General features: G+C 41.0%; 1 protein-coding gene across 5 annotated transcripts in view; it reads left to right on the top strand.

The window, feature by feature from the left end:
• The window catches only part of GRB10 (growth factor receptor bound protein 10), a 147,191-nt gene that overhangs the window by 76,399 nt on the left and 45,195 nt on the right, over positions 1–25,597 (top strand). For 4 of the 5 annotated variants that reach the window (XR_008974847.1, XM_057428892.1, XM_057428893.1 and 1 more), the window contains 2 exons: positions 14,612–14,828; positions 17,644–17,785. Coding sequence is in view for 4 of the 5 variants with exons in the window: in XM_057428892.1 (XP_057284875.1) it covers positions 14,612–14,828; positions 17,644–17,785 (359 nt within the window). In the remaining variant the exon portion in view is untranslated. Of the gene's footprint in view, positions 1–913; positions 935–14,611; positions 14,829–17,643; positions 17,786–25,597 lie in introns of those variants that run through there. The other variant, XM_057428894.1, reaches the window with a different exon arrangement.

The following is a 25,597-nucleotide window of genomic DNA, read 5'->3' as shown; positions in this document are numbered from 1 at the left end:
CTACCCTAGTCGGGCACAAAAGGGATAAGGAAGAAATGCTTTTGTCCTATTAAGTTGGTGGCTTCAAATCTGTGGGGTGGAAGAGAGATTTTTAGTGCCGTGGGTTAAATAGCTTTTTAATAGCCTGGAAAGAAAGTTAAGAGTTAATCTATTCCCAGACCTTCTTTGGATATAGTATTGCCAGTATAAGTTTGTAGTTCCTTTACAGTATTTGCTACTTGTAATGAGCCTTCAAATATAGATTCAGTTGCCCTGAAAAAATGCTGCTGTTTGGCATACCACACTTTATTCCCTGACCTGATGTAAGCAGTGAGAGTGCTTTTCACACGTTAACGAATGCCTGCCTGAAAAACGTCTGTCAGAATACTTCATGTGTCTCATGCAGCCATCTAGATTACTTCAAGGTCCATTTTATTGAGAGCATGTGGGAAGAAAGAGTCTTCTAGTGCATCCTCAGTTTTGGGAGGCCAACAGGCAACCTAGCTAATGAGGGCAGAATTCTGGGGTGTTGTTGACAGAGTGGACATTATTAGAGGTTAATATGTTAAAAAAGAGTGTAAGTGGCTGTCAGTGAAATGGTACCCACTGTGGTAAAGAGGAGAAGGCAGTAGGAGTCTGACGTTTATTTGAATCAAGTACAAAAGAAAGTGTTGCTCTTCAGCTGATGCAAGATAACTCTCAAAACTAGTTCACTGAAAGTTGAAAGAAAGCCCATATGGGCTGTCCACTCTGGAAGACTGTTGGGGATGGAGAAAACTTTGAAGTGGGTTCTAGTGCTTTACGTAGTGCAGGAGCTTGTAGTGCAGGTCTTTCCTGTTCTGGGGTTTTATCCGTTTTATGATTATGCACCTAAACGTTCTTAACTCTAAATATATCGGCAAACAGAAGAAACCAGCTGAGAGAGTTGGGGCTGTTCAGCCTGGAGAAGACTCTGGTGAGACCTTACTGTTGCCTTTCAGTTCTTAAAAGGGGCCTGCAAGAAAGCTGGGGAGAGACTTTTAGCAGGGGCTCTTGTGACAGGACAAGGGGTGATGGTTTTAAACTGAAAGGGGAGATTCAGGCTGGATGTGAGGAAAAAAATTCTTTACAATGAGGGTGGTAAAAAACATTGGCACAGGTTGCCCAGAGAGGTGGTGGATGCGCCATCCCTAGAGACATGCAAGACCAGGCTGGATGTGGTTCTGGGCAACCTGATCTAGTTGAAGATGTCCCTGCTTATAGCAAGGGGTTGGATTAGATGAGCTTTGAAGGTCCCTTCCAACCCAAACTAGTCTATGATTTGTTTATTTTTTACTGCTAAATCTTCAAAATATTTTTAGGTAAGTTCTGATGTTGTGCTGCAGCTGCTGTGGCTTGTGCTTTAAGTTGTGTATTTGTCAGATAAGGAAACAAAATCTAGGCTTGTTTGTTTCCTTAGGTCCTCAGTTTCATCTAAGAAAAGATTGAGGAACATAAATGAAAATGTGTTGTCATTCCAAAGAAAATTCTTTGGTTTTTTTTTAAGAGGAGTAAACCAGCAGAAGATAATATTGTAGAGTTGCATTATTTATGGTGCCTGTAGCTTTGACAAAATCCTGCAGTGCCAAGACTGCCCCAAAATGAATTGGAATGGTACACTTCTGTAACTCTGATTTCTTACATTGTCTATAAATCTCAGATATACTGAGCTTGGGGCTTGTATTAAGTTCACATGAAAAGAGGGGGGAGGAGCAAAGTAAGTTTCATAGCTTAATAAAGGAAGCAAAATCTGTAGGAAAACAGCTCTCTTGTAATTTGATGTCAGTTCTGCACTAAAATATTTCACCACAGTGCAGCGTTGTAACAATAAACCTCAGTCATCAGTGGCTTGGAACTTACCTGTCTATGATAAGCAGTACAGTATTTATTTCTGCCTTTATGTAACACTGTGCTGCAAGTTTTTCTTGACAGCACTTCAGGATGGGAAGCTGTGTCATGTAAGGATACTTTAGAAATGCATCATTTCAGAGCAGCTGCCATTCTTGCACTGAGGATGAAGAAGGTTATGGTACTTTTCTTAGAGCCAAGAAGCTTCAAGGGGAAGATCAGTCTGAATTTGTTAATTTGTTTAAGTCTCTTTGTGCCTATTAAAAGGGACAAGGTTCTTTCAAGCTAGTTCTATTTTCAACTAAATAAAAACAAAAAATGGACTGAAATGGGGCAAAGCAGCTAAACAAAAAAAAAAAAGTAGCATGAGATGTAGCTAAATTTGGAGTTCTTAACAGCAAGCAGCTGCCTGAGTAATTAAAATACATAAGGTGCTACTGACCAAAGCAATTAGTATGTAATTTCATTAATGGCATTACGATTGCAGTAACAATATTTAAGTCTTTCTGTCCAAATCAAGATTGCGGGCAATTTGTGACATGTACAACGAGAGGTTAGAAGAAGTGCAATGTTACGGTGTGTTACAGCACCACTGTCTGAGTGAATTTGTAACTGCGCAAGAACATGGCTTAAACTGGCTGTATGTTTTAATGCTCCTAATTTGTATATGTTGCTTGCAAGTTTTACATATACATGCACTTGGACATTTTTATAAGCTTGTGTGTTTGTAATTTTATATATAAAAAAGGCTTAATGGGGGCTGCTAATTTTTTATCTTTGCAATTTGGTTATGAGCTTATGATTTATAGAATCATAGAATCTGGTTTGGGTTGGAAGGGACCATAAAGATCATCTAGTCCCAACCCGTTCAACAGCAAAAGAGAATTACTCTTTAGGTATATGTTTTTATGGTTTGTCCTTAAGTGGTTGGAAAGTCCTGGAGAGGTCAGGCATAGTAAAATATTACTATATGGATCAGGAAGTGAATCTGGAATATACTGAAGTCTGAACACAGGTCACCTCCATGGGTAGGGTAGCATCCCTGAAGAACCAGTCAGCTAACAGAAGCAGTGGAATCTTGCTGCTGGGACACCACTGGGTATTAGTACCACTAACCTAGAGTTGCTGATGTTGTTAAAATGCCGTTAACAGAAGCCCTTCAGAGCATTAGGGCTTTACAGCAACACTTTTGGCCTACTTAAACTGTGTCCTGTCCACTCATTGCCTCTTCTGAGGTATGTAAATATGTGGGTGTGCTTTCCGAGGGGGAACCAGTCTCCTCTGCTTTTCTGGGCCGTATTTCAGATGTGAAACAGTGAGGTGAGCAGGTTGTCTGATCTCTGCAAGCACTGAAACTGTGCCCACAGGTTTTTTGGGGTGTCTTTCCTAAGAGGACTGTGAGATCAAGACTGCCTCATAGAAGGGATGGTCTGTTAACAGTTAACATATTCCCTGGGGGAAAAATGTCTTGTGTCCTGCTTCCAGTGTTGTTTTATGGGCATGCAGGGAGGCAAGTCTAGGTGGGAACGGGGTCCCTACCCACAGCAAAAACTGACCAGGCAGAGAGCAGCAGCAGGCTGGCTTCCCAAAATCATGGAGCACCTTGGTTAAGTACCTGAACTGGGAATGGACACGCCTCGTAAAATCAGGTGTGTGGGTCTGGGAAGGAAAGTAGGTGTAATGGGCAAGTTGGGTTTGGCTCATGTCAAGCTGTGATGAACCTTCTGCATAGTACCCTTGCAGCTTTGGTTTTGGGTGAGCCTGATCCTGACTTATTTTAACCAGTGCAGCGTGTTAATTTGTGAAGGGCCACGTGTTGAGTAGCTGATTTAAGAAAGGAAACTTGTTCTGGTTAGTCTAGGAGAAAAATAAACAAACTTCTGGTTTTCTTAAGCCTAGGTAAATTTAGGCTGATGTGATTGCTCTTCATTGAATGGTAAATTCAGATTGCTTTTTCTTTCCTGTGGTCTTGAGTGATTGACTGCAATGACTTGGTTTGTTGTTTGTTTTCTTTTTCCCAGGGCTTTTTGTGTTAGTTTCTTTTGTTGGTGTTTCTTTTGTTGTTGTTGCTGCTTTCTCCCCAGTCTTTGGTTGGTTTTGGGTGTTTTTGGTGGTGATTCTTGTTTGGTTGTTGGTTTGTTTTTTGTTTACCCTTAGAAAACCCAAATAAATGGAAGTTGGCCAACAGGAGCTCTGGGGGTCACGGCAGAGGGAAGCGTGGCAGAGCTATTATAAATGACTGGTTTCTGCATCGGCAGTGTGGGGTACGGGCGCCTTCAGCAGTGGCTCCACACTGCCATTTGGGATGCGACTGCAGCAATATGCTCTGCCATCTGGGGATCTGTGCGGCAGGACTGTGGTGTTCCCTTCTCACACAGTGGAGGTTCGCGCTTCGCTGCGGCAGTAATTCCTCACAAATTGTCTGCCCTTTGCTGGCAGGCCCGGGAGAGAGCTCGTTCCACACCCAAAAGGACTACGTGATTTTCTGACACAACAGCTGGGTTTGCATGAAAGGAAAGCCTAAAATAGACAGCCGGCTCAAGGACAAAGTATCTGTGTGCAGATGAGATTAAATGCATGCCCCAAAACATTACTCCCTTAGTTAGGACAAAGAAATGTAGGGAAAGCTTACATCAAGCTTCTCTCAAGGCTGTAAGGACATCTGATGGCCACCTTCATCTATGAGGCAAAGCTAAGGTAGGCAAGCTTGCTCGTTGTTATCTGTCACGTGCCGTGCTTGCACGTCCCACGTTGAGGGCTCTTAGGGATCTTTTTTGATTCAGTGTTGCAATTCCAAACAACTCTTCCCCGGTTTAGTTTCTTGTAGATAATTTCCCAAAATGACAACTGGAGTTAATAGTAAACTACTAAAGCAACTGGTAAAAGAAGCCAGAATTACCCTGGTGTTAAAGCATTTTATTTTTTCATATGACTTTGTTTCTGTTAACTAAACTCTGACTAGAAATACCTTAAATGTGAAATATTGCTGTTGTCTGCTTTGTAAGTACATCTGTCACAGCTAGGTAACTATTATGTGCTCAAAGCTCAATCTTTAATTAACTCGGAGGAATAGCTGATTCATTAATTGCTGTGTGCAACTTTTGGAACTTGTATTGCATCCTCTTAAACGTGCTCTCTAAGCCAGCAATGAACCTGTTCAAAGCAAATTTTAAAACTCACAGTTTAAAGTGAGTAGGATTAAAGGTTAGCTCAGGTATCAAGTGATGAGGTACACGCCTAATTTAATAATAATAATTTTCCAGCATCAGCTGTGTGACCCATCACTTTCTGAAGAGGAACGCTAACGGACTTTTTGGGTTAATCCAACCACTTTTCACTTGAAAGCTTTAAGTTGTCAAGAAGTGGTTTTGAAATGAAACCCCTGATGCAAGAAGCCTGGGGTGTGCTAGCTGCCAGGCGAGGACTTCCCCAAGCAGGCTGGTGATGCTCTCACCCATCAGACGCCAACACCAGTGCTGGAGCAGGCAGGGCGATACAAGGCTTTTGCTGGAGCTATGCAGCAGCATGTTGGGAGGTTGCACACAATGTTTCCCAGACCAGGGATAAAACTTGGGCTTTCTTGGCAGGATGGGAGGGACTAATCTGTGCAGTGGTACTTACATCGATTTGTAAGGATTGTTCAACTGGGATTATTCAGTTGGGTATTATGTTGTTTAGTCAGAAAGGGAGAACACAGGTTCCCTAAAGGAAAGCAATAGATGCTTTGCCTGTGTTCATAACATTGCCTTCAATAGCTTCAGACTTGTAAGACACATGGTAGCTCTTCTCTCTCAATTTTTAACTCTTTTTTGAACTGTGACTTGTCTGTTAGCATTGCTTATTTGTGTATATTTGATTTGCACTGTCATTTATTTTCTCTGACATGGGCAATAAGGAAAAGGTAGCTACGTAAAACTTTGGAGAAGCATTATGAGTAGAAATGTATATATATGAAATGGTAGAATGCATTTTGAAAAATAATTTTTGTTCATGTAAGCATAAGGAAAACACATAGTATTTTAAAACTTTTTATTTAGTTTCCTTAATGTAAAGGTATGTAATATTAATAAATACACAATCAAACCTGAACTCTGCTGTGTTAAATTGCAGCTCTCACTGTCCCCTTACAGTTATCCACCCATAAATATGACTGTCTACGATAAGGTGCAGGCTCTCAAGCATTTGGCCATGTGGCCAGCAGACAGTATTTCGATTCATCTCTCCATTGCCGTCCAACAGAAGTACCTTAATGGCTCAGTAGGTTAACATGTTTTTCCCTGTTACCTGGAAAGCTTAAGCAGATTTTTTGTTCAGTTTTGTGTGGGCTGTACAGGCTAGGAGCCGTTCTGCTGCCCAGGTGTTACCCCAACCATATTCTTTTGATCCTTCTGTTAATCATGGGTAAAATTGTACTTGTTTGGGGGATGTACTGCCAGAACCTTCTTTTGCGGTTTTGCCATAGAGGTGTTGTACCAAGATTGAGGCATCCAGTTAACCTTGCCATGGGGAAAAGAACTCAATAGAGAATTCCTGGGTTGATTGGTCCTTTTGTATGTCATGCATTCACCCATGCTCACTCTGATTTTCTTTTTTTGTCCTGAGTAAAGAAAGGCCACACTAAGAAGATAGGGGCATGACTATTCCTTGCGCAGTTATTACTTCAAATTTCTCTCTGTTCACATCTCCTTTTGGGTCAGGAAAATCAGCCTGGCCTGCTCACCCTGGGGCATATTGCATCCTACACTTTGTCTTTCTCAAAGTTTTTCTTGAGTGTTAAGTCTACTGCGACTCCAGGTTTGGCCTCAGAAAGAGTATCTCATTCTACCCTCTGGTGCTGCTGCTTTCCTCAATTGATGTTGTTTTCTATCATCTGGGTGACTAGGGCTGTTTTGGGTTTTCTCCTGTCTTGCTAAACCCAACCAAATAAATGCTTTCCTCTTAAGGTCCTGCTCAGTCGTCTTCTCAAACTAATGAACTAAAAGTAGGTGACCTGAGAAAATGGTCAGAGAAACCACTGAACCTAATGTTCATAGAAGAAAGCTGCAGATGTTACCAGCTTCTTGAAAATTAATCTTCTGACTGGATTTTGTAATCAGCTCAGGAATGACAATTTCCCAGAGGTCTACTTAACCTCAGATTCTGTTGTAAGTGATCTGTTTACTCGGTATTTACTCTACAGCAGTCTTTCTGCAAGTATTGGCCTGCAAATTGAGATTTGAGAGGCTGGTAGTTACTGCTACAGGAGCTCCACCATCAGCAATGGCTGTACATGGTTGTGTGATGTGTCAGTTCCCCTGTCTGCACAGTCATATGGGATCAGCTGGTAATCTATATGGCTTTGGGTTCAAATTTTGACCTGATGCATCTTTTAGGAAGGTATGCTTTTTTTATTTTTTTTTTTTTTTTTTACTTTTTTTTTAAGTAAGTTGCAAATTTCCTACTAGAAAATTGGTATCAGGAAGATTGAATCCCAGCTCTGTGTTCTCAAAATGGGGTGTGGGGGTCTGGAAAGGGGACTGGCCATAACTGACATGACTTACATATTTTATCTCTGATAGTTGTAATAAAGCTGGTATGTATACGCATAATCGGTATTCTGTATGTTTTAGACTTTAATCCTTGGGTTTCAGACATCTCTCTTATAGTGATGCCATTAGTACTTCAACACTTGTTCATGCCTTAGAGTCAATCAAGGGCTCAGCGTTGGTGATGATGATGATACCCACCTACAGCAGTCATCTGTCCAAGTGACCAGCATCCATCTGCTCCACAAAAGGACCAGTATGACTCTATGGGGTTAGAAATGGGAATATGCACGCTGGGAGGCGCTTCTGAATATTGTCTGTGGAAAAACTTCAGCCTAATCAAAGGGTAAAGCTGTCAAAATCCGTGTCAGAGACATGCTTTACATTAGTTTGTCTCTGGAATTAAACAAACCAACCCTCCTTATCCATCCCCCTTCGCTTGAATGCCTGGCTTTCATCATCTTTGCTCTTTATGATGTCAAGCATTAGATGTGTAACCTGGAGAAGATGTTTTAACCTTCCTTTTTTTTTTTTTTTCCATCAGAATTCCTGAAACTTGTTTTATCGGCTAGTCTGAGGGTACGACTTCATTCCTTCCTGCTGCAGGGCACCTATAGCCAGTTGCTCCTGTTACTTTTTAACACTTTTTTTTTTTTGACTAACGCCTTTCCTATGTAGCTTATTCCTATAGCTGTTACCTAGCAACATTAATTTTGTTCAATTTAGTTCATCTTCTATTTCAAGAAATCTATCAGGTGTGTTTTAAGAACATTTCTGGAGCCCAACCACAAATCTTTAGTAAAGAGGTGTTTATAAAGTAAATTCTCTCCAGCACCTGCAGTTAGCATAAATAAATGTGGTGTTAGCTATCCCAGCTTTACTGGCAGAAATGGGAATAGATGCATGTGGGATTTAAAAATTACCTGGAGAGTACTGCAGCACTTACAGGTTCGCTGATGACTTCTCTGTGTGACATTTTAGTGTGCTAAAAGAGAGTCGATGCCTGTCTCAATTTCATGCTCTTTTACCAACCAGCATCTCTGCTTCTTGCCCTTCTTTCCACGGCGTTGTCCATTTAGCATTTTAGAAGCTGCACATGCACTGATGTGACATTTTGGAGGCCAGCAACCATAGTTATGGTACAAAGTAGAGGATTTCTTTTCAGACAGTGAAGGTTAGAAAGCAATAAAGAGGACTCTTCAGTGCAGAGTCTCACTGGGACTTACAGGGTACATAACATCCTGGAGTTTTGGAATTCAGTATTGTAATTTTTAATTCAGACTCTGACCACTCTGGAGTTGGTGATGTCTCTAGGACACAAAGTTGGGTTTGTGTCTTTCACTTTCACTTGGAGCAAATAAAAAAACCCTCCAGGCTTCTAATGTTCAGCTAAGGCAATCTTGATATCCTTATAATTGAGTCTGGCAGCAGACCTGCAGAACAGTGTGGATGGTTTGTGAATGGTTTTATACTGTCTCTTTGTTTCTTGTGCAACTCACTGTTTGTACGTAGTTCTTAATAGGAAGGGGGATTGAATAAAATTGGAGCTGGTATTGGGGACTGGAGGGTGTCATTCTGGTGCAGCATCACTGTAGAGGTCACTGTGGGGTATTTAAAAAATCGTAAGAAATCTGCTTGTTATTTAGGCAACTGATTCCTGTGGCATTAGTGGAAGCTGAAACAGGGTATGGAGGGAGGCAAGGCATTTGTGTAAACACAGCAAATGTTACAAGCTCAGAGAAAGTAACAGAGTGAGGGTGAATGAGGGTGTCTCCTACAGTGGAATTACTTGTGCAACATTACAACAGTGTGGTCAGCAATGGTGTATTTTCAAGAAGTTTTAGTGGTTGGCATTTCTGAAAAATCCCATCAAAACAGCATTTGGACATGGCACTAGAAGGACAAACTGCTGTGCTGTTGTGGAAGGGATCCCCTTAATAAGACATTATTTTGTAAAAGAAGTTTGTATGCACATCTCACTGTGGTAATCATTACCTGTATTTTTTATTATAAAACATGAAATTTCCCCACTGCCAAAAACCTTGCAAAATATACTTGCGTCGCCAACATGAATCAGAATAACGTATATGTGGTATTAGGAGATTTGAAAGAGGATGTTGAGGTGGATGCCACAAGTATTTTAGATGTCTTTTTCCTTTCAAAATTCTGGTTAAGTCCTTCTGTTCATTTTAGTGTAAATATGTTTTCACTATATTGCCTTTAATTTACATAGTGTTCCACTGCATCATCCATCTGGGATGCTAGAGTATATGTATGTTCCTTTTCTCTCACTGTTTCTGTCTGTCTCCTGGAGGGTCAATCAAGGTGTGCAAGAGGGCCTACTTCGCACTTCATTATCATCCTCTACTGAGCTAAACTTGAGTGAAATACTTCAAGGTGGCCTACAAGAGATCTGGAGGGGGACTTTTTTTTACAAGGGCATGTAGTGACGGGACAAAGGGGAATAGCTTTAAACTGAAAGAGGAGAGATTAAAGTTAGATACTAGGAAGTAGTTCTTGACTATGAGGGTGTGAGACACTGGAACAGGTTGCTCAGAGAAGTTGTGGATGCCCCATCCCTGGCAGTGTTCAAGACCAGGTTGGATTGGGCTTTGAGCAGTCTGGTCTAGTGGAAGGTCCCTACCCATGGCAGGGAGGTTGGAACTGGAGGGGCTTTAAGGTCCTTTCCAACTGAAACCATTCTCTGATTCTATGAAATCTTGTATTAATTATATTTTAGCTTCTTTACTTTGCTAAGCTGGATCTTGAATGTGCTGCATTGAAACTCATTTCGGGGAACTGATTGCAGGGGTTAGGCTGTCAAATAGGAGTAGGTGATGGATCAACAGCTGCCTTGCTGTAGTATCGAACGCTTGTTTATGTACATGCTGTTAGGCTTCATCTGGTATCAGATTTACTTCCATGGTGACAGAAAAGTGGTATAGCCTTTTCATAAGTCTTCTGCTGAGTTCCTGGTAGCACTTGCATCTGTCTTCTCTGTGAGCTGATATGAGGGATAATGCTGGATAATTCGGAAATGAGACAACAAGAATGAAATAATTTATGTATGTATGCAGTTTTTAAAAGCCTCTTAAATCACAGGTAGTTTAAATCCTATGATGTTTTTTATAGTATTCCCTATGAACTGCAAGGCATATGTTTAAAAGGAAAGGTATCTGTTGAGCTGCCATTTACAGACATGAAATGCATCCTGGTCTGTAGGGCAAAGCTGGGATTCTTTCCATGTTCAGCTCTTTTTTTCAGTAAACAGAATTTCTACAGTGCGGTGAGCCCTGTGACAGCCATGGCAACACCTGCTTTCTTTGGGAGGCTGGCATGGATGAAGCTGCGCAGGGCTCATTTCAGCTTTACATCACTTCAGAATAAGCAAGATCCCGCTTAGTCCTTTCAGCTGAGCTTGACACATCAGAGCCAGCAACCACCAAAACAAATAAACTGGGATCTAAGGGATAGAAAAGGGCTAGAAGTGGAAAGACAAGTGAGACATGGTTATGCGCAGATTAAAGTTTGCTCAGACCTAATTTAGGGCTTCTTGTCCCTTTTATGGTATGATGGAAAACACTCAAATGGTACTCCAGTTTTTGTGGAACGTGATAGCTTGGCTCGCTAGGTCAGTAAGAGGTTTTATAACAGAGTTTTCTTCTTTCCTTTAGTTGAATTTTTTTGTTTTTCTTGTAATTAAGATAATGATTTACTTTACAAAAAATGTTACGTGTAACATCCAGCAGAGCTGGTTTGTGAACAAAACCAAAGTTTAACAAAGCTGTGGGTAAAGAAGCAAAATGAAGTTCAGACAGCTGCCAGTGTATGCACTTTGATTCTAGTTTGGGAAAGAACATTGTGTGCAGACATGCCAAGTATTTTGTTATGGTATCAGAAGTCTACAAAACTGCCAGTTATTCTGTCTACTAGCAGAAGTATGTCAGAGCTAGGTTTTGCTAGTGTTTTCCTCTAAAAATGACTTTAAAAAGCAAAAGGCTGCTTGCATGTTTGTACATGGAAGTGGTAAACTGGCCCCTATACTGTTCAATTGAGAGAGGAAGAGATAGACCTCGAATATCCACTTTCATACTCCTTGATCTTATGGCAGAATTCAGTGCAGATTAAGGAAAATAGCTTTTAGTATCCCTGGAAGCATGGCTGCAAGATAGATGGAGAGCTGGAGGCTCCTCAGCTACCTGCAGCTCTGTCTGCTGTAGCCTAAAAAGGTGATCCTTCCGGGTCAGTCACCAATTTGTGTGTGCACGCTAAGAGGACCAGCGTGATGCCATACTGGCTCAAAGCCCAAAGACCTTCAAATTTTGCTGTTAAATAGCAAGCCTCCTCAGAATCAGTTTTGTCAGCTTCTGTTTTTTTTTTTCCTATGTAGGATGATCTTGATAGAGGCTAGATCTCACTGGTTGGTAGATTAAGATACTTTGAAGGATTGTACTGCATATGAAATATCCTTCTGAATAGTATATCAGCAAATGGTTGAAGTGGCTTAGAAATCCCAGGGATTTCTTATTTTTTATTTAGTTAAGTTCTGTAGAAGGCCATCACCAAGTAGCATGCTGGATTACTTGGCAGGCTGAGACATCTGCTGGCACTTCCGAGGTAGGCTACAGCAGGGAGGTTTCAATTGCAGCGTGCTGAAATCTCTCCAAAACATAATGGTATTTACTAGTAAATGCTTTTGTTTAGAGAGGAAACTGTACAAAATTCAAGGTTGCAGGCTTTGTCTTCAAAAAGCTTAAGGATCTGCTCTTCTGCAGAAGTTTTACACAAGTCTGAGGGCTATTATTAGCTGCAGTGCACCCACAGAGAAAAGGAGCTGACAGAGGAGTGAAACTAGGTTCTGGACTTCAGTGCAACATATTATTAGGAGAATTTTGTGTGCACCTTGTCAGTGCCTGTCCTATTGGAAATTGAATTTAGGTGTGTAATTGATGTGCTTAAAAGCCTTCTAATGGTAATTCAGTGCTTTAAACTATGTACTTGGTTTGCTTAGTATTTTGCATGAAGTGCATCATTTTATGCATATTAGACTTCATATTACACCTTTGTGCCTATTTGATTATTCAGGGATAGCTTGAGCTGACTCTTAATCATTCCTCCCATGTTACAATCATCTGAAAACTTAAACATCTTGCATGCTAATAGCTTTGTCGAAGTTGCTAATAAATTAGCACCCTCGGGGACCAAGCCATACGGCCTTCCACAGAATGTACGCCTTGACTTTCTTTCCTTTCTTTTTTTACCCAGCTAGACAATTGCTGTTAGTTGCTGTAATTTACTCCCTGACTCTGTGGCTAGGGTCTGTCTTTTATGTCTCCTTCATCCAACCCCATAGCTTTTAGTTGACAGCCATGTGACACCCTACAGCTCAGTCTTCTGGTACTTTAGATGAATGATAAAATTCAAAACCCTTGTAATTCAGCCTCTCCCTCTTTATACTCCTACTGCTGTGGTTCCCTTGTGATTGCTCAAGAAGTGTTTTCAATATGTCTTCTCCAAATACAATAAGAATCTGGAGGATGGAATGAAATTTAAATTGCAACTCTGTCTTGAGATCCCCAAAATAGCAGGGAAATTACTGTAGACTTTGTCCAAGCAAAGCAAAGTCTAGATTATTGAAAATGCGTGAACTAGCTGATAGACAAAGCAGCTGGTGTAGCCTAGTGAAGGTGAGTCTTAGTGCTAGGGTAGTAGCTGTTAAGTACCCAGACTGAGGGAAATAGCCCTGCAGAAATGAAAGGAAGAAACCTGTTTGTGGGTTGATGGGTTTGTATTGGTTTTTAACGCATGTTCAAACCTAGAAATCCTGTGAGTGTATTTTCAGAGAAGACTATGTTGTTTTTACTTTGGTAAAGGCCTGCTGCCTTTCAGGGAGCAATGTAGTATTTCAAGTCATTTAATAGCGCTCAGATGTAGGAACATGACCAGCACCTGTTTAAGTCTGAGCAGATCTTTGATTCATCCAACACAGAAAACTGGAACTGTCAGAGTCCAAAACAGTTGCTGTGTAAATGCAGTGCTCCTCATCCCTTTGTAGTTACAGAGGCATGTTGATGGTGGACAGAAACTGAATGGTACTGTTTCAGGTTATATTGTCAAGGAAGGTGATATTGATACCAAATTAAATCGATTGATACCAAATTGTTCATGGTGTCCTAAAGTATTCTAAGTGGTTGCAAGCTGAATGGTGGTTATTTACCTAGAAAACAAGGCAAGAGTATAGGTATCAAAATATTTGGAGTGAAAAGCTTATTTTAATGCATAGTGCTGTGTAGATGATTGCTGGCTCCATTGCTTGGATCTGCTGTCCATTCGTGTCATGAAGAGTTGTGAGATTCAAAGTTTTCAGACAGCAGTGGTATATTTTTACCGGTCCGATTGATACGGCTGGAAAATAAGGGCATATTTTTGGGTGCTCAGAGTTGTATTTGGTCTGAAGTAGCTGTTCAGGCAGTGACTGTGCAGTAACCAGAAGCAGATATCGATGTGTGTGTTCGTCAGCCCGCTGAACTCCTGATAGGGAGTGATGTAACTTGTGGCTAGGGAGTAATTACAGTGCTCTGCAATAGGAGTTCAGAGAGTGGTTAGTGCAAAGGGCTTGTGGAGTTCTGTTTTCTTGCAGAGTAATTATGATCATTAATACCCCTTTATCACAAAAATATGCAGAAATACAGAAGGGATTTTTAGCAAACTATAATGATTGCTTTCCAATGCATACAGCAGAGGAGTGTTTCTTCCACCTATTGACTTCTGCAGTATTGCCTTGTTTTTTCTTCTAAATTACTGGATCTTACAAAGTGTTTATTATAGTGTGTGACAATCTGAACTTGATAGATTGAGAAGCTGAACTGAGGTATTTGTAAGTGATATACTTTTGAAATGTATGTTTATCAGTAATTGAAGTGGTTTCGCATTAGCATTGACATTACTCAAAATCCCACCAAATTTTAGTGATTTACATATATATATTGATATATATGTAACGCACATATCTATATAGTAAATACTATAGTAGGAATACTTCATTCTGTGCCAGTAGCTTTTCACCAAGGAAGCCAAAATAAATCTCTGCCATTTCTGCAATTAAAAGAAAATAATATTGTACTATCAACATATAACTATAAAATTGTGTATAACTTTATGTAGACTTAGTGTTTGGTCTTTCCAGGCTTCTTTATCTGGGATTTCCGAATGTGTCACCCTGCCTTCATTTTGTCTTTCAGATGACGATGTGGACCTAGAAGCTCTGGTAAATGACATGAATTCCTCATTTGAAAGTTTATACTCTACGTGCAGTATGCAGTCAGAAACCACTCCGCTCCTTCACAATGGTCAACTCAGCCGCAGTCAGTTGCCATCTTCAGGATCAAGTGCACTGCAGCCCATGTCTCCAAGGCAGAAGGTGCAGCGGTCTCAGCCAGTGCGCATTATGGCAGTAAGGTAAGAACAGGGACTTACCTACTTTTTGTTAAAGTTGTCTTGCTCTATCTTTGAAGCAACTAAGTTTCGAAATAGATCAACCTTATTAGGAGCAGAGTAGTGTTAGACTGGACTTTTGCATAGGAAAAATGATATACCAGGTAGGTGAAAGACATAGATACTCGAGATATTCTGTAAAATTAAAAAATGTCACCTTTTCATCCTTGTTTTTAATCAACAGTTTGATGTATCTGTAGTAGCAGATGTGTAGAAATGTACAATTTGTACAGATCTGTTGTACAAATAGTATGTTATTTTACGAACTGAAAAAATTATATCCATATTAGGATTTATTTTCAAACTGTTTATAACTTCTCTCAGGTGTGGTGCCTACTGACAGCTTCTTGGTTTTATAAAATGTAAGATCATGCAAATAGAAGGCACATTCAGGTAGTTTTGATATACAAAAAAAAACCTTTCTTTGTAGAGGTCTTCTGACTGGTCCGAGACAAACAAACGAGGAGCACATCATAGTTACTTAAGTGTTCTTCCTAGAGCCCTTTCAGCTCTTTCACCTGGGGTATGCAGTATGTGAGTCATAACAAAAAAAGAGTTTGTTTCCAAGTTGTCAGGATGGGGTCTTGAATTTAGGCTTTAAGTGGAATACTCTTGGTAGTGATGAGAGTGTCCATAGGTGATGCTGAGATTCGTAAAAATCTTCTTTTTAGGCAGTAGGAGGAAAGGAGCACCTATCAGCATGAGTAGGTAAATGCCTGAATCACAGATTTGGAGTGTTTCTTTCCTTGTAGTTAACAGTGTCTTCTCCAAAAGAAATGAGAAGTAATAATAATAGAAGAAAAATAACAGATGTTGAAAGGGTTGCTTCTAATTCTTTATGCTAATGTATTTCCTGTAGAAATGGTATTCTTAAGATAGTCAGTTTTTCTGTATGAATGTATAGTACGGAGTAACTACAATACAACCAAGTCAGCTAATGATGCAATCATTTTTACAAGTATTTCATATTTAATTTTGAATAGGGCTGTAACTAGAAAATGCACTCTCTAGAGCACTATAACTGTCAATGTTTTGTAAATATCTCAGTCAAAGCAGTTCATTTAAACTATCTGTGGCATTTCAAAACTCAGCAACTCTTTTTTGAGAACACTGCCTTTCTGAACTCTTGTACTTTCATACGCACAAGAACATTGTGTGTTTACTGTTAAAAAAATAATGAACTTTTGTTCAGGGTTATCTCCACCTCCATAGAGCGGGGTCTATGAAAGAACGGTTGACTGTGGTAATTCTCTTAAGAGCACAGTTTCATATGTGTATCAGTCGTGAGGTAAATGATGCCCAGCAGCAGTACAGGCAGAGCAGAGCGAAGCATAGTGAATTCCTGTTTAAAAAAAAACTACAGCTTTCAAATCTTGCAGTACCTGTAGTTCCACTTCTTGTAACGGAGGTCGGTCAGAAACTTGCAGTACAGAGCTGCTGATACAAGTCTACCGGGTCGAAGAAGTACTACACTGTCCTTTACCCTGTGCTGTAGGGAAGTACACACATGGTAAGCACAAAAAAAAGTCAAACAGGTCAAGTAGTTGTTTGTATGACTCATGGTTGGAACCTGCTATTTCTAGCAAAAAAAAAAAAACACAACCAAATCTGCAAGGCTTATTTATGGAGGAACATCAAGGCAATTAAATTGCAGCATAGTTACCTGCAGAGCAGATTTCCCAGTAGTTATTTTTCTCAGTCCCCCATGTTCTGGTACAGACAGAGACAGTGAGCCTGCACAGGGTGGGATGCACTGCCACAGGCAAACCCGGTAGTTATCTCCCAGGCAGCTCTGTTAAGAAAAGGCATGGGGAAAAATGAGAGCAAGTTGAGTTTTTAATGATCTGCATTTCAAACCCTGCAGTCAGTGGGTTGTCTCTGGAAACTTCCACGGTTGCCACTAGATGGTGCATTCTGCAAAGGCGTTGGCAGGCCAGCCTGCTGCGGTCACCTAGGTGACTGAGTACATCTTCAGTGGTAATGCCCAGACGGTAGGGAACCCTAAAGCTGCCTGTGTGGTCATGAGTAGGTCTTGCATGTTTTCAAGCTTTTCTGTGGCAACTGGTAGGCTTTAGTTTTCCTTTCATTGATGTGGGCAGTGCAGATGTGTCATAAACTGGAGAACGAAGCTCTGTTGGTCCTGTGTAGAATCATGTGATATATCTCAGGAGATACAAACTCGTCTGAACAGTAACTGTGGAACTAACATAAGATGGGAGGGTGTAATTGCAGTTTATTGTTCAAGCTGAGTCTTTGCATTTCCATTAGGAAATGCCAGGTTGCCTGGAGATGGAATCTGGTATTGTAATGAGGTGACGATAATTGGTTTCAGTCTCAGCTTAGAGATTTTACAGGGATACACCTTCGTTTGCAGATCCACATGGAATTTGGCTCTGAGTGAATGCCATTGTGCTCTCCTCTTTCACGTTAGTTTGGAAGAGCTTAACTGACTTTATGGCACGCAGAGCTTAAGCTTGTCAGCTAGTACTTACAGCAGCGAGTACAGACAGATATTTCTATTTATTTGCATAGTTACCTCAGTTACGTACCCAACTAATCAAGTTATAACCAACAAAACATAGATGCCAGATTGGTCATTTTTAACATGCAGTTAACTACTTTGAGCTTGCAGTTGCTCTAACTGTATAGTAGTTGCTTAGAAAAAGAGTGATTTTGGTTCCTTTTCCTTAGTATCATTATTGTAAATGGTGGGGCAGGAGATCCAGGTCTAGCGATGCCAGTTTTCTCCTCTTAATGCTTAGTGCTTCTGTGTTTATAGGCGCCTTCAAGAAGAAGAACAGCAATTCAGAACATCATCTTTGCCGGCCATCCCAAATCCCTTCCCAGAACTTTGTAGCCCTGCAAGCTCTCCAGTGCTGGCCCCTGGATCTTTACCTCAGGGTCAACCCGCTAGTAAGCATGTGAGTATGGGACAAAGCTTTGGATCATCCATTCATTTTCAGACCAGGAGTGGATTATTTCATTTTGAAGGTAGAAAGAAAGTTTCAAGATAAGCAGAAATACTTGTAGAGCTTGTCTGTGAGTAGGGCAGCGCTGGCTGGGAGAGTGTCTTCAAGCAGGCTTCAGTCCTTTTTTAAAAGGTTTGTAAGAATGAAGTGTAAAAATGAATCAAGTCTTGTTTCAGAAGTGTGCACATTGTGAATGAAGCGGTAATGCCTAATATCTTTTGGATTTTGTTAAGTAATGACTTACTAATTCAAAGTCAAGTTAATTAGCTTAGAGTTGGAGGAGGATTTGTCCATGTTATACTGCATATTCTAGGTGCTGCAAAAATACTGAACAGCTGTTTAAGCACATGGTGCTGCTTCATTTTGCTGTTTTTCATGAAGCTGCTCAAAAACCAAAGTAATGTTATTAGAGCATGTAACTAGGCACAGCTCTTTATAATGGGATTTAAACGGAGCACTGTTCCATGGAAAGCTGGTTGAGTGGCTCTCTGGGTTCTTGGCAGTGAAGACAGCACAGATCGAGCTCTCACGTGGTCCAGAGCGATAACCTCAGTGACACTGCAGTTTTTCTTCTGTCCTGTTCCACTATCTGAGAAACCAGCCACCTATTTTGTGTCAGTCCTTGAGCACATTTAAAGCCTAAAGCTTGGCTCAAAAAACCTGTGTTTTGCAAACCATGCTGACTTGCATGGGATGAAAAGATGGGTTGCTCTTACTGATTATTGGCTTAGAACAGTTCTGTGAGTACCCAAAAATAGTATGGTGTTCTGTATCAATGCTCAATTAGTTTGTAACTAGCTCCTGCATCTGCTCTGACTGATAAAGGGGTTTGGGTGCACAGCTAAGCTACACGCAGTAGACTGGTGTACACCTTTGCATCCTCTGTATTGCTTTGCATTGCCATAAACAAGCTGTCTGTTTTCTTGAAAGACACAGTGCCTCTTCATCGGTTTTGCTGAATTTTTTTATATGCACAAGACAGATAACTGAAGAATGCTGTAGAGGAAAATTAGAGTCATCCTGTTGGGAATGCAGCAGGACCTCATCAGAGGTCTGGGTGCTGGCTAAAGCAGAGAGACTGTTCTGCCAAGGCAGTGCTAATCTGACTTCAGGGAGACAAAACAAGGGGCAATTCTGCCTCCTGGCACTTGCCATCAGGGCAGCAGCATAAGCTGCCTTTCTGAGCCGAACTGAGGCGCTGATCTATCTGTGTTTACCATTCAAAGTGTTCTCCAGTTTCAGGAGCTCTTTGCCTTTTAGCTTTATGCCTTAATAAAATTAACCAAGCCACCATAAAGATCACTCTGTAAAGCCTTAAAAGCTCTTAGGTGATCTGTGTGTCAGTTTTTGATGGAATTTAGAAACTAGTGGTTAACAGCACATAAATACAAGTAAACAATCTTTTAATGTATATAAGAAATAAGAAGACTGCTATAAAGACAGAATAAAAGTATATTTTTTCCCGCATTTTACTTTTTAAATTAATCTACCTAATTTTAAAATAGAAAATTTCGACAAGCCTTTTGAAAGCCTAAAATGAAGTAAATACTGTATAGATATGCTTGCTGCTGAAATTTTTAATCAAAACCAGTCTGTTGTAGTGGTAAAGAATTTTAGGGTACAAGATGAGGAAGTAAAGCTTGTTGGACAGCAGTGGCTTCTGTAGATGCACATATATTGTTCATTTCAGTTTATTGACTAATTGGGGGCAGATGAGAAACTTTGGGTCAGCATGAGGGAAGGATAGGAAGTGTTCTTTTCCTCACATCTCTTGTGAGGATGCTGGAGACTCCTCACGCTAGACCATGTCAGCCAAGGCTCTGTCCAACCTGGCATCGAACACTACCAGGGATGGAGCATTCCACACTTTTTTTTAACAACGGGTTTGTAATATTGCTTACGCACTGCTCTGCATTTATTTCATGCTCTTTCTTGGCTCAGCAAAGAAAAGTAAAAGCAGTAAAATAATGCTGCAATAAACCTTATTTTTTTCAGTAGGTCGGGGTTTTTTGTTTTCTCATGATGATGAAGCATTTTCTTTATCTTGCTTCCAAAAAGTGCACATATTTGGAATATTTTTTTTATATACTGTATTTTCTGAGATCTGTTGGATAATGGTACTGATTTCACCACAGCAGAGAGCAGTATGCCACCTCTAGCTCTGCTGCCAGTCAGGCAGTGAATACTGCTTTTAAAGCTTGATGGCTGCAGGAACGCATCACAGCTGCTCCCCAGAAGACAGAGAACAGTGAGAAATAATGGGTCTTCTGTACTAGCACGAAACTAAAAACACATGTAGGCAAATGGGATAGTCATTTAATGGCAGCATCAATATATCTATCTGGGAGGTAAAGCTGGAATGTTAGGCTGATTGAAGTCATTGCAGATTTTTCTTTTTGACTCTGGATAATGTTCCCTGTTACGGAAGAAAACCTAAATTAATTTTTTTTTTGTAGATACTACATTTTTTATTTTTTTTTTTTAGCCCACGGGCAGGTTGAATAACTGATACATAATTTAGGAGTAAAAGACTTAGAAGAGAAATAACTGAACTTTTAGGTTATGTTTTAAAGGCTATCATCCACTGAGCAACCTCTACAGTGCCATGGTCTGGACTGATACGGTTGTGTGACCAAACACATCTGGTGGCAGAGGTTAAGAAATGAACTTGAACATGCTCCTTTGGAGTTCAATTCTGATTTTCTTGCTGGAGTTCTGCCGGTGGAAACAGCCCACTTCGGGTTAAGCTCTGCAGTAAGAATGTTAGACGTTGACCTGTTGATAGTGAACAGCACATGGTTCTGTAGATTGGCACCGCTGAAGCTTTAGTAATGTAGTCAACCAGCTGGTGAGTACATTGGAAAAAGTAACTAGCTGTGCTGTTGTGTCAGTAGCTACTTCAGCTACTGGTGGGATGAGACACCACCGATGTCTCTCTTGAGTTTGGAGAAAGCATGACCCTTCAAGCAGTAGCTGCCAAAAACCTCTAAAGTTCTTTAGTTGAGAGCGGTGTTGTCTGTAAGCTTCAGCAGGAGATGATGGGAGAGGAGCTACCTGATCAGTGCGTGCTTGTGTTTCCTCCTTCATCATGTGCCTCTCTGTCCTTGAGTGCCACCATCTGACTCTTGTTATGGAACCTGACCATGAGAAACTTCACCAAACGCCTGTGAGCAGCATGTGAGTGCTCCACTTTTGATTCTGGGAAGGGCAGGTTAAAGGTAGGAGCAGGAAGGACATTTTTTGGGTGATACCATGGGACATTGCAAGACCATGTGATATTTTTTTCTCCTCTCCCATTACCCCATGGCTTTGCTCGTAAAACACATGCACACATAGATACAGGAGATCACCCTGTGTCTGAGGGGTATAGTGATTGCGGGCTGGGAGAAGGGACAGCTGAAAGTTTTTTAAACATCATTTACTTAAGAGGATAAATATGTTTGTCTAAGAAAAATGGAAACCAGAAAATTACACCAAACCAAGACCAAACATTTGTCCAAAAGATTGCTAAAAACATCAGACAGCTAGGTTACCACTAATTGAAGTCCATCTTTGTGTTGCTGGTATAAACTAAGAACTGGTTGGTAACTTAGGTTATAATTTCTGGTTGTGTACAAATATTTTGGGAAAAGCATGCAATAATTACATGTAGGTCACTGCAGTGCCACAGGATATTAGGCTAAAGTATCTTGTGCGAGTCAATGAAGCTTTCAACTGTAAAAATAGGGCAAATTTTTCACATCCCCCCTCTATACAGCCCAGGCAAACTTCCAAATAGCAGCTTGACAGACAAAAATTATTTACTCTTTTCTAGCAAATTAAATTCACAAACGGGTATGAATTCATGCCATTCTTTTTTTCCAGATTTAGTTACCCTTCAAGGGAACTCTTGTAAACAGACTTCTTAGTTTTAATTGTTTTAATTACATGTTATGATGCACTTTTTGGTTGGTTGTTTTTTTTTTTCTTCCCGTAAAGCTTTTATGCTGGCTCTTCTGGAGACAAGGATGTTGATTTCCAAAAGCTGTGTGAAAATACAAACTTTTGTTCAATGGAAACTTGATGTACCAAGTTGGATTTTGCATGTGCGGCAGCAAAGTTTGTTCTTAATGCTACAGCTGAATAAGCTTTAGCAACAAAACATTCTGAAAATGAAAAATGCCATCAGATTGTGCCAACAGGACTTTACTTTCTCTGAACCGGCTAAATGCCGTAGCTGAGTTAATCTGGACAATTCCTTAGGTCAAGGACCAGGCAATCCCTTTGGCCCAACTTTAAAATACTGGTTTTCATGGGTATTTCCCATGATATATGATGTTTCTCTCAAATCTTTCTTTAAAGCAAGACCCTTAACTTAAATAAATAAATCATATGTAGGTTGCTCTGAGGCTTGTTTAACTCTGATGCCTTTTTTCTAAGAAAGTTGTGATTTTGTCTGGAAAAATTGGGAGAGATCAAGCAGCCATTGCAGGGCTGTGATCTCACTGTATGAAGACAGACCTTGCACTTCCCTGGGCGTCCCTTTCTTGGTTGGAGAAGTAACAGTTTCCCAAACTAAATGAACTGAATTTGATGAACAGTGTAAGAAAGAGGTTGCATTACTTGTCATTTGCCCTGTGTCGTGTAGGCATGTTGTCCTGTTATCCCTGAAGAAGTCAGCAGGGGTGAGCTCGCAAGTTTCATTTGCTTGTGGCTGAAGAAGAGAGTTACAAATACCTGAAGAATAATGAGTCTGCTGGACTAAGCTAAAGACAGTCCTCAGCACTGTTCGTGCTGGGCAGTCAGTGGGGCTGCAGGCTTTTCAACTGGAGCCCCTCACATGGTCTGCCAGGGCAGAGTCAAAGCTGCTGTTTCTCCTTCCTCACACCTGTTACATCAAGAAGAGTCTGTTCTTGGTTTTGGAAAGTACCAGAACAGTAGTTACAGTCCCGCCATGAATTACTGGAAATATTCAGGGCATCTCACACTCAAACCCAGAAGTATGCTATTTGTTGAGAGTTTTTGTTTTTGATGACACAAACCTGGCCCCGCTCCCAGGAGCATTTTGGCTCCCCACTCATAAGTGACGCTCCGGCAGTGGGAGTGTGCTGGGAGGAGGGCTGCGTGGTCAGGACCAGCGGCAGTGTGCCAGGGGACGCATTGCCCAGCCAAGGGTGGTCTGGCACACACTCTGTAGGATGGGACCAGCCTGACCCAAACATGCCCTGCTGCACACGTGCTGGTGGACCTGCCGGGTGTTCAGCCACACATTAATGCTTGCAGTTGTTGTAAAGAGCTGTTTTTCAGTAGTAATGCCATTGCAATTAACCTTTAGGATGCCTTGTGTAAATACTGAGCAGTCTGTAGCATATGCTGCGGTAGCAGCGCATTTGTGTGTTCACACTGGATTTTTGTGTGTGCATCTGTGTTGCCTTGTACATTTTTGTTGTGCAACATTACTTGTGTTATAATTAATTAATGGCATGGTGAGAATATAATTTAGATGTTCTGTGCTTTCCTCAGGAATTGACAGAATTGAGAAACTAGCAGGCTGAGAATGCAGGGGAAAACAGGAAAACGTAACATGAGAGAAAGTCTAGTTCTGTCTATGGCGAGCCAGGCAGGAGTGAGTTTGGGTGTAAACGTCAGTGCAGTAGGGAATAAAAAAAACAGCCTAGAGCTGTATTGAGCAGTTGCAATTATACCATAAGTGAATTGTTGAGATGAATGAGAGATGTCATAATTTTATACTGATAGCCTTTAAGGAGTTGCTCAGCTTAGTGGGAATGGCTATGCTGAGTCTCAGCTCTCCTTGTTGTCTGTGCTGTGTGGACTCGAGGTGTGTGTTCAGGTCAACTTTAGGCCTCTGCTACCCAGTAGGACAGATGCAAGAAAGCACCAGCTCATAGGTTAGAGACCCTGCTGCATATCATAAGTGACCTTGCGGCCCCACGTTGTTGCCAGCAATGAGCAGGCGAATTGACCGCGAGGTCCTTTGAGGAGAGAGCTGAGGCAGCCCTTACCGAGCTGTGCCAACACCTATAGCTGAGCCGAAGGTGATGCCCCAGTGGATGCTGTGGACATGCATAGTGCAGGACTGGGAAGATGCCTTATTTTTTGCTTGCTTGCTGGCATCTGCTTCTAGGGACAGAAGGCAAAGCCAGTGTTTAGTTTGTTCATTTCCAGACCATCAGCACAGTGGTTGCTTAAGTATCAGGAGTGATGCTGTTTACTCACAGCTAGAAAAAGGCTACTTTGGACTTGCGGTAATTACCTGGGCAGTGAACCATGCCCACATTTTAAATGGAAATCTGTTTGAAATGTCCATCTTCACTTAGGCAGTGTTTGTGTGTGGATGCACAGGGGAAGAATGAACTTGCAAGTTCATTGGAGTGGTAACAGGATGTTTATGCATTGCTCCAGAGCGTGCAGATATGATTTTGTTCCATTTCCTAAACAGAGGGGGCGTTAGTTGGAATTTAATAATGCTTTTGCATTAGAAGAATACTGCTGAGTTAATTAAATCATTATGGGATGAGTTTCAATTCTCTGAGCTCTTGATTTATAATCTTCTTATTGCTATCAAATTCTTATTGTATTATTCTTTCTCCTACTAGGAGTGCAGAATTACTGTACTAAAAAGTGGTTTTGTTTAATTAATGTAAGTACCTTTAATCTTTGCTTCAGCCTGGCTGTAATCTGAACATCATTTACAAAACGTATATAAAAGAGAGCTTAATCTGGACTTGTTAAAAAGCAAGCCATCACTGATTCATAAAAGCTACATGTCATGTTTCTGTGTTGGCATTAGGATGGCTCTTTCTCTCCAGTGGTAGACCCTGCTGCTGCCAAGGTTACTGGAGCTGGTTTCTCCTGCTGCATTTCAGGAAGCAACGTAGTTGAAAATACTTTCATTATGCCACGTGCCATAAGTGGTTGGTTTTCTCCGGTTGCTGAGGAATGGCAGTTGGAAGCAAATGGACTGACTATCAGCTGAGGGTTTGGATGGGAGATCCCATTGAACACTGGATGTTTTTGGGGAACCTGAATAAAGCAACTTTATCTCAGCAGACTTATTACCAGTGAAATTTTATTAGCGGCAAAGCAAAAACTATTCTGCAGGGGTTTAGAAAGGAGTGAAAATGGGAGAGACCTTTACAAGCTGCTTTTGTTCCTCACCAAACAGGGGCCACTTCAAAGCACCTAGATCTTTTCCAGCCACCCTTTTTATCTGCCTGTCTGATCCCTTGTCTGGCCAGAGTAACGAACTGTTCTGCTTTTTGGGATACTTAGATATGGACTATGAAGAACACCACTTTACCATGCACACACCCAATGTCAGTGATGTGCACTGCCCATCTGGGCATATCATCCCTACCTATGTCTCGTGCTTGCCAAGTGGTTGATGCCATTGCAGGAGGCATCACACTCACTGAAGTGTGCTCAGCAGCCAGAGAAGGCCTTAGCATCAAACTCAAGAGGGGGCTTTGAGTGCCGGGAGCAATGTCTGCACCCTGCAACCACAGGGGAATGTTTGCTGCCTCACCATGTGGTGACCTTGCATGTGTTCCTTCTCTCACCTTTTAAGTTCACCTTTTAAAATCACATTTCCCTACTATCCTTACCAGAATAGGTAACAAGAATTGGAACAAGCCATCCCTAAGGAAAAAACGTTACTTAAAAAAAACTGTAGAAAGCATTATGGAAAAGAGTATTCTAAGCTAAACAGCAGTGTCCTGATAGTAAAACACCAAGATTTAATTTTGCAGACAATTTACCCTCGGG

This window comes from Pezoporus wallicus, unplaced genomic scaffold (assembly GCF_028554395.1).
Source record: "Pezoporus wallicus isolate ANWC-B61680 ecotype Strahan unplaced genomic scaffold, APGP_CSIRO_Pwel_v1 contig_6658, whole genome shotgun sequence".
NCBI classification, from domain to species: domain Eukaryota; kingdom Metazoa; phylum Chordata; class Aves; order Psittaciformes; family Psittacidae; genus Pezoporus; species Pezoporus wallicus.
Note: the sequence above shows the minus strand (reverse complement) of the source record. Positions and strands in the feature narration are given on the sequence as shown.